The sequence below is a fragment of the Mizuhopecten yessoensis genome, unplaced genomic scaffold (assembly GCF_002113885.1).
Source record: "Mizuhopecten yessoensis strain PY_sf001 unplaced genomic scaffold, ASM211388v2 scaffold9157, whole genome shotgun sequence".
Taxonomy (NCBI): domain Eukaryota; kingdom Metazoa; phylum Mollusca; class Bivalvia; order Pectinida; family Pectinidae; genus Mizuhopecten; species Mizuhopecten yessoensis.
The window spans coordinates 1,614,978-1,628,010 of record NW_018407907.1 but is presented as its reverse complement, the minus strand read 5'-3'; the positions used below and the strand labels follow the sequence as shown (position 1 = coordinate 1,628,010).

The 13,033-nt window shown below is 34.1% G+C and overlaps 1 protein-coding gene across 1 annotated transcript in view; it reads right to left on the bottom strand.

Moving 5' to 3' along the window:
- Window positions 1-1,511: 1,511 nt before the first annotated feature.
- LOC110457494 (kynurenine formamidase-like) overlaps window positions 1,512-13,033 on the bottom strand; it is a 21,154-nt gene continuing 9,632 nt past the window's right edge. The window contains exons 2-12 of the mRNA XM_021508802.1: window positions 10,434-10,492; window positions 8,938-9,031; window positions 8,055-8,159; window positions 7,269-7,317; window positions 6,097-6,182; window positions 5,597-5,675; window positions 5,103-5,206; window positions 4,522-4,600; window positions 3,513-3,648; window positions 2,602-2,694; window positions 1,512-1,992 (exon numbers count right to left, since the gene is read on the bottom strand). Of these exons, the coding sequence (XP_021364477.1) occupies window positions 1,966-1,992; window positions 2,602-2,694; window positions 3,513-3,648; window positions 4,522-4,600; window positions 5,103-5,206; window positions 5,597-5,675; window positions 6,097-6,182; window positions 7,269-7,317; window positions 8,055-8,159; window positions 8,938-9,031; window positions 10,434-10,478 (897 nt within the window). The 5' untranslated portion in view covers window positions 10,479-10,492 and the 3' untranslated portion in view covers window positions 1,512-1,965. The remainder of the gene's footprint in view (window positions 1,993-2,601; window positions 2,695-3,512; window positions 3,649-4,521; window positions 4,601-5,102; window positions 5,207-5,596; window positions 5,676-6,096; window positions 6,183-7,268; window positions 7,318-8,054; window positions 8,160-8,937; window positions 9,032-10,433; window positions 10,493-13,033) is intronic.

The following is a 13,033-nucleotide window of genomic DNA, read 5'->3' as shown; positions in this document are numbered from 1 at the left end:
TACGTACGTATATATGGGTCTTTAGCTCCGGCTGTCGTGTTATAAGCTGTTCTGATTTGGTGCAGCCAACCTTCTAATTGTCTATATTTATAACTTGACCTTTACCCCTGTTATTGTAAAAGTGTCTTTCATGCTTTCTATTGGTGGGTATAACACGATTGCATTTCACTCTGTTTTGACATCTTTTTAGAGTTTTACTCCTATGAATAATGTATTACAACTTGCAAATTCATGCAAATAAAACAAAGCTTTGTTTCATTTGAAACAATTCAATTGTTATGGATAAAGGTAAGTTTTGAAATATATGTTAAACAATCGATTTTGCATAAATGTTTCAAACACTCACCTTTCTCTTGAATATATTGGATCAGACTTAAAACAACATATCGCCTGTACTTTAGCTAAGTCATTTTGTAAATAGAGACGATGTTCATTTCGAGAAAACTTTTTTCATGTTTATCTAAAATATGTACTTGTGTTCAGTGTGATGTAGGACAATACTATCGCTATTTGTTACACACTTTCAAGATTATTTGGTTAATAAAAAAGCAGTACTGCTCTTAACCGTTTAATTCATAATAACGCATCTGCCCCTCTGTTCTATCAGTAGTTAAGACAATTCGGAGTTCAATCTTTTCTGCTCCAACCCCTAGCATCATAGACGAGTCTTAGAAGGTATAAACAGTCTTATGATGCAGTGAAGTTAATTTTTGACTGTATCTTAAGATGAATATACCACCGTGTAAAATGTGATGTAAAATGGCACGAAACGGTGCAAGACCGAGCAGACGAGATCGACAGATCGAGCACGGGATATAATTTGTACGATATGTGATATTCAAGTCTGATGTGCAAGAAATGTAAGTCACTGTGTCTCCATAGGAATTGGTTTTACCTCTACCTATTTTGTTGAGTGCATTTTTTTCTCAATTCCTGTTTTTGTCTTTTTGTATCCATATGTTTTTTATAAGTCTATTTTTTCTGACGTAATGGTATTCATTTGTTTTTGGGGTGGGGGCGGGTCTTGTGTGTTAACTTTTACTGAGTATAAACTATGGGCGTCCATTTGTGAATGGTATTGTAGTATAAATATATTTTTTATGTTTAAGTCATATCCGCGCAACTAAAAAAGTGTTCTCTGCGACACCTAATAAAAGACGTGTAGTAAATTTCAAAGTTAACAAAAGTTCTTTTACTACTTATCATATTCGCTGCAAAACACACTTTATGACTATTTTGTAATTGTATTTTATTTACCTCCCAAACAAAACTAAATGTTTGGTCAATGTCCATTATGGGTAACAAACTCCATTAAAACAATACTCAGAAAGTGTGAATATGTTTGGTTAATGTCCTCTTGTGGGATAACAAACTCCATTAAAACAATAATCAGAAAATAGTATATATTTTAGTGTTAGATCCATTGTTAACAATTTGACAGACTGGTGATATAATTAATGGGTTGTTGCGTGCTAGGCACAAAAAAAATGAAACTTTAAACAGACTTTTGCAAGTTCATGATATTTATTTGCAATATGCAAAGAGATAAAGAGCTAAAACTACACATATAATAACAATATATGAGGTAGAATTACAGAATTGAATCGGGACTTGCATATTTCTAATATGATTATTTATATGAAGCTACTGTATGCTGTTTATTAGGGTTTTACCTGTTACTTTATCAAAATAATATAAGAATCACCTAGATGGCAACCTCTCTTTTAAGTATTGCAACAGTCATGATAAATACATATATAAACAATACATGTTCTAGCTACACATTCTATATTCATGTTGAATACCACAAACATTTTGTCAAGCAAAAAAAGCATGTTCAATGTAATGAAGGAACAGCTTTTTTAAATTTTGTTTTGCAATGGAGTGAATCACCTTCTCCACGCTACTTGAATATAAATGTTCTGTCAACGTTTGCCAATGGTTTAAGTTAACATGGTTTCCCTTTTATGCCATCATTACATTGGTGATTTCCTGAAACAGAGATGACATTAACGAAATCAAAATAAAACGAAAATATCAAGTAATTTATGTATATTTTTAGGTGCATAAACCTAACGATTTAATTTAATTTTGAAATTGTATATATGTTTTTGTGAAATTTTGATGAAGATGAAGAAGAAGCGACAGGGAACTTAATTTTATATCTTAACTTGACGGCCTATTTACTATAATGGTTAAATAAAACATTCAGGTCACACAGGGCTACACGTAGATCAAAAAGGGCATTGTAAAAAAGGTAGAAAAGGAAAAAGATAAGGATTGCAAATATCCTGCTGGGATTCCAACATTAGTCGCCTCTCATGATTATGAAGCGGGATGCCACCGAACGTCTACTTTATCAACTTGCATGAAGGTATGGGCACAAATCTAGATTTATACGGTTATGCTCAGTGGGGCAAATATGTATAATAAATCATCCATTATAGTCTTCAGTTGATACACTTGTTTGACTGTGTCAAGAATATTTGCAAAGTATGATACCGAGCGATGGCCTTTGATCTCGAATACAAAATAAATAAATGATTCGCGATAGTCAAGAAAATTACAGTATGCATGCACTTATATGGCTCTGCCCAATACCTTATATTCAAACCAAGATTTTTCGCTGATTTGGAAGTGGTCGTACTCCTCAAAGTCCTTCACAATTACTGACACCTTCCTTTTCCTCATTGCCTGTGAACATGTTTTGTCATTCAATAATAATATAAACGATGGGAGTTTGTCATATGATTTAATGATAATATATGTTTTTGTTAATTTACCTTGTATTATTGTTGCTGTAACAATAATATTATATCGGTAATATATTTGATAGTTGGAACTAATATGATAGTGTCACGTGATGAAATGAGATACCAGCCAGACAGTCAAAGAAATGAATGAACTAATTACTAGAAAAACGTGAGAAAAACTTTAAAAAGGGACAACAACACAGCAAGCCAAACAAAAAAAACGTTGACTGCATTCTTGGTTCAAATCCGTGAAGAGCGTGGCAATTTGTTTTCTCTCTCAGAACAATTATTCATTTATTCATATATCTCGTCATATATTTATTTTATAAAGAATTTCCTCGCTTTTTTCCAGAAATGATTCATTAATACCATTGTCATGCTTTTAACCAAGTTAATTATCTATATTTAGAGCGTTTTTGAAAGTGGTGTGGATATCCTGCAAATGTTACATGTTTGGTTGTATCAACTAATTCATTTTTTCAATTGTTATTAATTATGAACTGTGCTTGAAGAAATCCAAGCTATATTGTTTTTTTTCAAGACAAAACGAATAATAAAAATGAAAATAAATACCCGAAAAAACAAAACAGCAGTGAAGTGACATTTTGACGTAAAATAAAAATAAAAGTACGAATACATAGTCAAGGTGAAAGATAGTAAACTACAACATATTTTCTATTCTAAACAAATCATTTGAGGAACAAGCTTCAAAATGAAAATCCTTGATTATCCGTAATGCTGTTCATTCTTGGTACTTACCTCCGCGAACTGACTACTTTGTTGTCTGAAGGTAGGTGTGTCCTTCCCTCCCATCACAATAATTAAGGTCCTATTTCTACTTAGAGAAGCTATGGTGTCCACGTGTTTGCAAGGACTGCACTCCCACGCAACCTCGCTAAAATAGAGCATGCATAAAACGAAATACGTAGTGTATGGTCAATATATCTTAGTGAACTCCATAGCTAGATTCAACCCCCTATATCAGGACAAAAGAACAGAAATGATAAACAAACTGAACTGGTATCCAAATATATCTGCTAATCACTTACTTTTTGGTGACAACAATCTTAACTTGCACTCAAATATACAAATATGTCAAGCGGTGCAATTATATATTCTCGAAAGTAAACGTTTTCTTTTTTTTAAAAAAACACTCACCATCTTCCGAAGCGACAGGACAAAAAAAGTCTATCTCTCTCTCTCTCTGTTTGATGTTCATTTGTAGAATATTAACAATTCAAAATCGTATGTTCACAGTAAATAATGATATCAAAATAGCGCAACTCTTGCCTGACAGAAAGTATACTGTGATTCGAGGAATGATCTACAGGCTGACATGAGTGGTCACTACAGTGATGGACACAGGAATGAGACCGGACATTTGTTTATTGAAAGTATGTGAACAGTGCTAAGTGAGGAGCAAGCCAGAGGCGCAATTCTATTGTTAAGTCATTATATATACATGTGTATATGACTATACTAAAACCATCTACTAAAATATTCTACGCCCTACTTCCAAGTATTTCTACTTCTATAAAATTTGTCAATTATATCTACAGCTAGATTATTGCGTTATCATGCATTGTTTTGTAATTCAATCGGGAAAAGGCATCAATAAGTTGTGATAACTTGCGCTTAATCCTTTTGTTGTAATATGCAATAAAATCTGCTTAAACTAAATTCCATTTTATTTCGCAAGGCATCTGCTTAAAGATATTTCTTTGTGCTACCTTCTTACTTTTATTTACGTTTCTCTAAAAACACTTACCGTGTCAGGTTGAGCGGATCACCGATATAAGTGTCAACTAACGGACGAACGTCAAATATCCCCGATATCAGAATCCCACCTGTTGGATACAGCAAGTAGGTAAAATAGTATCACAAGTAGAATGTTAACAAACTATAAGACAGAGTTTCTAGAGCTTTCTCAGTGTATGTTAAGGCGTCTGACATTCTGCTGCCACTAGCCCTCAACCACTGGGTCGCGGGTCCGAGGCCTACGTGGGGCTGTCGCCAGGTACTTGCCGTAGGTTGGTGGTTCTTCTCCGGGACTTCCGACTTTCCTCCACCATTAAAACCTGGTACGTAATTAAATGACCATAGGTGTTAATAGGACGTAAAACACAAAAACAAAACCAAACAACATGAGTGTTCAACTATAAACATGTGTATTTTATTTTATTTTTTTAAATCTGAAATCACCTCCAGGGTAAAAGTTAGCCTATTTTCGGAGTGGATTCATTTAGGAGCGGGTGCAGGGCAAGGAAATGGTAGGGGGACAAGGGGGTAATGTAAATGGACGATGAGTTAGTAAGTTAGACGAACCCATTCGGATATGTCAATTTATACCTTTAAGTAAATCATTGGATATATCACATTCTTTTGTCCAGTCAATCCCCAGCATCATAGCAGCAAGATGTCCACCGGCACAGTGACCTCCTATATATACAGATCTGTCAAATGTACGAAAGATAAAGTTAAGGTAGAGGTCATATAGTATTCATGACAAACGGACCAGTGACATTTGTCACAATGTATCCAATATGATGAAAAATGTTCATATTATCCCTGTGTATAAGAATGTACAGGCTATATAAATATATAGTGAACTTGGTCTCCGTGTGTTAACATAGGAACTATTGGAATTAAAATGTATCCGATTATTCTCATGTAGACACTACTACCTTTAACTCTTCTCTGGAGCTTTGTATCAATAATCTTGTCAATATAAAGTCGAAACAGTACTTTGCAATATTGCAATATTGAAGAAATGATAAAAAAAGAAATGAACTATTTATAAATATTATCAAGCTTTACAATTTGAATATTTGATTGTTACCTACCGTGTTCCACGGTTTTTGGCCCACTTTAAAATGAATGACACAGCTTTCTTGATTTCTGTTACAATTTCCGGCATGTCCACTGCAAGAGAAGGATACAGTTACAGTTTTCTTTAAATCCTAATTGAATAACAGAATACAAAATCGCTTTCGGTAAAACTATCATGTCGGCATCAGATTCGCGCTTTCACAAGGAGGCAAATGCACCAAAATACCTTGCCTCTGGCACACACGCATACATTATACATATAGAGGCACGTCCTTAAATGACATGAACTGTTGAAAGGACGTTAAACTCCATAAAACCAAACCAAACAAAACTCTATTCTTATTTATTTATTTTTATTTGTTTACCAATTTATTGGCTAATGAGGCTTTACACCACGGAGTCAAAAATTTAGAATACTCATCACTCTCATATCCTGTTCCATTAGTTCGTTCACTTAATTAGTGTGGACATTTAATAAGGATAGAAAGCTGTTCAGATTAACGAATCTCCCTACCTTCCGGTGCCTTTTGATATCCGATTGGGATCACTACGATTCCACTCTCTACCAAGTAAGGAGCCATAAAACTTGAAGACTCTCTCCTAAAGCATTAAAACACATACACTCAACGATAAAGTGTAACGAGTCACGGCGATATACATATATATTATGTGTACGTTATGAATTCTGTTGTCATGTTAATATACTATTTAGGGGATAATACGTTGTTTTGAGTGGCTATACTGTCGATTAGAACATGGAATTTGGTTTGAACTCGAGACCGATTTCATGTTATAATCGCCAGTATAGACACGGTGATTATTTGTATAGATTTGTGAAGAGTTTTGTGTAAATTCATACGACACATGTGAAATGTTTCATTTGATTTCGGATCTAACTAGATGCCTTTACACGGATGGTACGAACGTTTCAATAATAAATGGAGGTAAGAACAAGGAATGTTTACCTTTTACTTTTAAATTCATTCAACAAATACATTTCATTGGTCTATTGTGTTCTCTTGCCTGCTAGCCTTATCAGCGAGATTTCGCGAAGTAAAAAGCATAATTAGTGTTTCATCTAAAAATAAGCAAATCTTAACAACAACAACAACAAATACCAAACAACAATAACGCTGGATGTCGGATGTCGTAGTGAATAGGTAAAAACCTCAAACCTTATCGAAATTTAAACATCAGAAATTATACTTTAATCATCCAATTTAAAGAAAACAAAGAATAGATATTTAATCAGAAAGCTGAAAAAGTCTAATAAAAGATTAAGAAATATTTTAAATCCTGGCATAAAAAATAGTAAAGAACAATAAAGAGTGCATTGTGATGATAGAACAAGAGCTCTTTTCATACAACAATTGAAATATTTTGACGTAACCTTTATCGTTATACCTTAAATCTTCGCAAACTTTTGTTTGTAATAAAAGTACTTAAAACGATTTATACACGATATATTGTTCATCTTTTCAACTTTTCACGGATTATCATAACTCTCGTTTTGCTTTCCACATTAAATTTGGCAAACATTAAATTACCACGATATGACATTATTCACGAACATTAAATTCAAAACCATATCTATAAGAAAAATATTAAAAATATTAATTTTCAATTGTTTTGTTAACATGACGTCCCCCTTTATATGACCGATATGTGTACATCTATCGTACATACCCGAGCATGGCCCAGTCTCCTCCATGTATGTAACAAAAGACAGGCGCATCTGTATAATAGAGGAGACGCCAGTTGAAATTAAAACATGTACAGAGACCACCTTCAGACATTCCGTAAAGAGTTGTTAAACATATGAAGTTAGCAAGCACATTTTCAACAAAATTAATAAGTCAATAAGGTAAAAAGCCAAACAAAGAAGGTATTTATTGGACCATTTGACTATATGGTCCAGTAAAAGCTAACTTTGGTTGGCCTCATCAATGGTGCTTATGGTCAAATGAATGAAATGCATGTCAATAGAGTTCTAAGAATCCTGCATAATGTGAACGGTAATAATTCATTTCAGGTGGTCTCTTTATAAAGGTTTATTTAACATGGAAATGTCCTCAATGGCGAATTTTAGAAGTTGTCTCTTAATTCCAGTGATGTCTTCCGTGGTCTGTATAATACAGTAAATAAATGAATAAAAAATGATTACACAAATTCATTTCCAGTTTAATAGTCAACTTCGATTTTGACATTTGCAAAACATTTAATCTCCGAGTTTTTTTCTAGACTCAAAGCCGTAAAACCCCCGTAAAACCCCGTGTGTCGTTAGCAAAATGATTTTCGACACGTTTTATTTCGATTGTTTAAGGTAAACTTAATCAAATATATTACCATGGATACACTTATACAATAATAACCGTTTTGAAACTTTACTGAGCTCGAATATGTATTGGTTTCCTAACCGCGAAAACAATCACCGTGTTACAGACCAGCTATAAACAATGTAAGCTCACATACCTGCTGGTAAGGTTTGCCCACCGAAGATGTCTATTTTCTCGAGAGGTTTATTGCCGTATGCCATGTCTAGCTCACAGTCCAGAGTTTGTCTGGCTTCTTCACTTCCTGTAAACACAACGCGTTTTTAAAATATGATACGTGTCATTTGATATGTGTTAGTTCAGAAGGTGTATTTTGCATGAATTCGCGAATTTAAGCTCCACAGAACAGAAAGCAGTTTCTGCTTTAATGTATTAAAACAAGTATAATGAATGCAATGTTAATTTATATTTTTCACGTTCATTACCGTTTAGTAACAAACATCCAAGTCCAACACATCGAAACTTAGAACATGCGTTCCCAGTCGGAAATATCGTAGAGAGGAAGTTGTCCTCTCTCGGCTCCGCACTGGGCACACTTATCCTACTCATTCCTACATGCCACGCATGTGACACTCCATTTACAGTGGGACATTCTTAAATAGAATGTTCCCATTTTAAACACAATCATGATAATTACTTTCGAGTCCCGGATATGAAAACTCTTTTCATTTCCGTGGACTCAAGAGCATTATTTCACAATTTGAAAGACACCGGTCTACACTTTGATGTCGTTTAACCCACCTTACCCTCTTTGACGTTTTATATAAAGATATATACATACATATCACATATTCCATATAATCTATTTATTATCTCTTTTATTATTTTAACCCTTTTTCATTTTTAATTATTTACACATACCATGCGAATGCTTTAAATATACATTTTAACTTCGCTACTCACACGTTTGTTAAAAAATAAATTAATAAATCACCGTGACCCTAAATGACCACAGTTGTCGATGGTTAAACTCAAACAAACAAACAAACATACAGCTCAACACAACATAAAATGACCACTACCTTTTGTTAGGATACCAATATGGTTCTCTACGAGCGCTGCTGCTGGACTTATCCTTGTAAACCATTTTGATGGAGAGAACTGTAATTCACGTTCCTGTTTGACAAAAATCAAGTGTTTTGCATCATACACAAAGAGGTACGTCATATCATACAAGTAGTTATATCCTAGTAAGGTGAATACTATAAGACGCAACCCAATCTGATTAAAACCAGATCTTTGATTCCACTATCGGGAGTGAAGATCTAGATTTAATCAGATTGGACGCAACCTAACCTACTGTAAAAGTGGAAATTCTCGCGCTTTGAAAAGTTTTGCATTAGCAGATTTGAAGCTTTCATTTTTTTTCTTCTTATCTTATAGTAACTGTATCTTGAGTTGGATTGAGTTACACAGTTGGGCCTGTATATTACCGTTGACCAGGTGGCTCATTAGCTTAAAACAGTAGGATAACAATCTGATCCAGAGTTCGAATCCCACTCAGAACACTATTGTTGATTATAACTTATTCATTTCATCTTTATTATTTTTTTATTTTGTGTGAGGTTTAACATCCTTACAACAGCCAGTGTTATTTGAGGACGAGTGCCTAGGGAGACATCGCCTTAAACAGAAAGTAGATAGAAAAGGGGGTCCTACATTAGTTGCCTTTTACGATACACATGCATTGGGATATAGCAGGTCTATTCTTGATTTTGTCAATGTCCACTGAATGGAGGCAAAGAAAGAAACCACCCCCGATTCACAGGGGCTCCCGACACTAGTCGCCTCTTACGATCATGCGGTGGGAAACAGCAGGCCTATTGCTTCCCCGAACATGCACGGATTTTCCAATGCGTAGTTTTGGCATTGGAACAAGGAATCTCAAACCGTTTACATATTTCCTGTACTTATCTTTGTGATTACACAGAAAATACTGCAAACATTTATGAACAACGAAATCGTTATGATATGTAATAGTGTGTATAGAAACAAGAGGACAATGCCTCCGTAGGTTTGCCAAAACTTTGACATTCAAATTACCTTAAATTACTATTAAAGTTATTTTGAAAACTAAGCTGACTGTGCGTTGTTCTTTATTGATAACAGTAGTGGAAAACTGACAATGCTTATGAAATTTGCATCTTTCAAATTCCATAGCGCTGGCGTCAAATTTCGAGCTCTGTGTTCACTTCACACACCTTAACTGTCGTTATGATCCCTTCAATGAAATATATCATGCGTATAGATATGTTGTACCAAGTTACGAAATTCTCCTTCGTCAAAAAGTCCCGATATATCAGTACCAAAACTGTATTCATATACAATTGTAGGTGTAACAAAAGGGGATCATATTATGTCCATCAAGTTAGATTTCATCTAACATGAAACTAATTTCATCAACGTTTGGAGTTGAAAACAATCAAAAGCGGTCAAATGTCGTGACTTGTTCACGTTAACCAAAATATTTGAGTTATGAATGTCGACTAAATGGAGTTCTTGTATAGTCAAATATTACCTCTCTCGTTTGGTACAGAAGAGTTTCGTCCCATTCGGATTCCATGTCAGCAAAATATTCTAAAAGAAATGGTAGAAAGGCGGTATAGTTATGGCAAAAGTAAATAACATATCAGATCATACATATCATCATACACAAACTCACTATATCATCTACATTACACAAAAAACAATACACAAACTCGTCACACCTATCTACAATACACACACTCACATTTTTTTCTACAATACACAAATACAATACACAGACTCTAAATACACAATCTCACTATATTATCTGCAATTCACAACTCGTAACAGCTTTGTACAATACACAACCTCACTAATGTATCTACAATTCAAAAATACAACACACAAACTCGTTACAGCTATCTACAATACACAATCTCACTATATTATCTACAATTCCCAAATACAACACACAAACTCGTTACAGCTATCTACAATACACAAACTCACTATATTATCTACAATTCACAAATGCAACACACACATTTATCACAGCTATCTGCAATTCACAAACCCGTTACAGCTATCTACAATACACAAACTCTCTATTATGTACAATACACAAATACTAGTGGGGCGACACCTGAAGGGGTGTCACAGATGGAATGAAGTGTAGAGGGCAATAACTCTGTTTAAACACGGGTAAAAAAGCTATTTAACATGACATTGAAGAAATCTTTTGAGGGTTTTAACAAATTTGACCCCTTTGACCTTGAATAAAGGTCAAGGACGTTTCCTTTTGCAAAATTTGTCTGGTATAATGCTGCTATAAAGGCAAAGAAAAAGAAAAGGACAAAATTTACCTTCGGACCAGGTGAACTAACAAGAGTAGCGTAGGGCGGAACAATATACGCCAGTCGAATGTCATATAGTGTTATTTATTAACTTGCATTAAAATAAGATTTGCATGACCTTAAGAGTCGCTAACTAGCTATATATAGCATGCTATAAATCTCACCTTTCACTACAAAGTCAACTTCCGATTTTCTTTAATTTTCTAAAAGTTTGAGGAAAACAAGTAATCAAAAGATTAGTCTCCAACTCATTATATTAACACAACTTGATATCATGATTATGAAGCCTACCAAGTTTCGAAGAAATCGATAGAAAACTAGATCTCCGGACAAGATTCAATTACTAGAAATAAACAAAGGGCAACAACTTCAAAAATAGTCGAATAAATTTTTTGTTCAAAGAAACATAACTATATATCATAACTATAACGATTTCCAAGTTTCAAAGAAATCGGTCGAAAATGTAGGAGGAGATCGCTGGATAAAAATCAAATACTGAAATAAACAAAGGACAATAACTTTTGTAAAAATTGTCAAATCAAAATTCTTTTCAGGGAAACACAACAACATGTCATGATAATAAAGCCAAACAAGTTTCAAAGAAATCGATCACAAATACTGAAATAAACAAAGGTCAATAACTATTTGCAAAAATATTCAAATCAAAATTCTTTTAAGGGAAACACAACTTCATATCATGATTATAAATTAATGTATACCAAGTTTCAAAGAGATCAGTCAATAAATGTAGGAGGAGATGGTCAATGCCGGTCGGACGATAATACTCCCGTCAAATTTGACCAGCGTATAAAAATGGGATCACACATCAGTGGACAGTTTCTTATGATCATTGCTACATATCTGTATTACCAGGGTGGAAACAGATGACTGTGATGTCATATACATGACATTTTGAAATCTTAGATGTTATGTCACTGTTTATCTATTTGAGAATTAGTGTCTGTTGCTAAAAACAAATATAAGCTGAAGTTTGGATAGGATTTCTGTTGTTCATTATCACTGTGTAGGACTGACACCGGATATAGCTAGTACCGAAGCGGGCATGGACGCTAGGCGCAGACAAGCCACAGGATGTTTTCCGATATTTCTGGTATTTTCTAGTACGAAGAGACAAGTAAAGGAGCACAACAGTTATACAATAAACAATGATGTATGTGATGCAGATGATTTGTAAACTATTTCATGCGATCTGAAGATATTGGTAAGAAATGACTACAAAGCACCGGTACAATATCATTTAAAAAGAAAGAAGATGAGAAAACTATTAAAGTATGACATATACAATGATGAAACGGAAGTTACTGGCATATGTAGATGAAACTGGGATAAACATATAATGGTCATATGTTTAAATGTAGTCATTACGATGTAATTGACTTAAATGGTTCTTCGTCTGTGTACGGCGAATAGTTGTTGATACATTTTCAAGTGTACGGCAGCTAGTATGTTAACAGTACGGCAAATAGCTATACAATCATAACAATGTTTAGAGTGAGCATTTGTACTAGCTATGTTTTTTGTTTCATTTTGTTCCATTTGAAAAAAAAAAATGAAATCCCATTTTAAAAAATATGACGAAACTAACGCAAGGTATGGGTAATTGTTCAGAAATTATTTGGTTATGCAATAGTGATGCCGCAGAAAAAAAATCAATGCCTCATTACATTTTTAGGCGGAGGGACGGGGATCCTTAACAAAATGTATCACATTTAGGCAAGGTGTTCACTTAAATACTGTATACTATATGAACTATTCGCTGTACACCAGTTATTTAAAA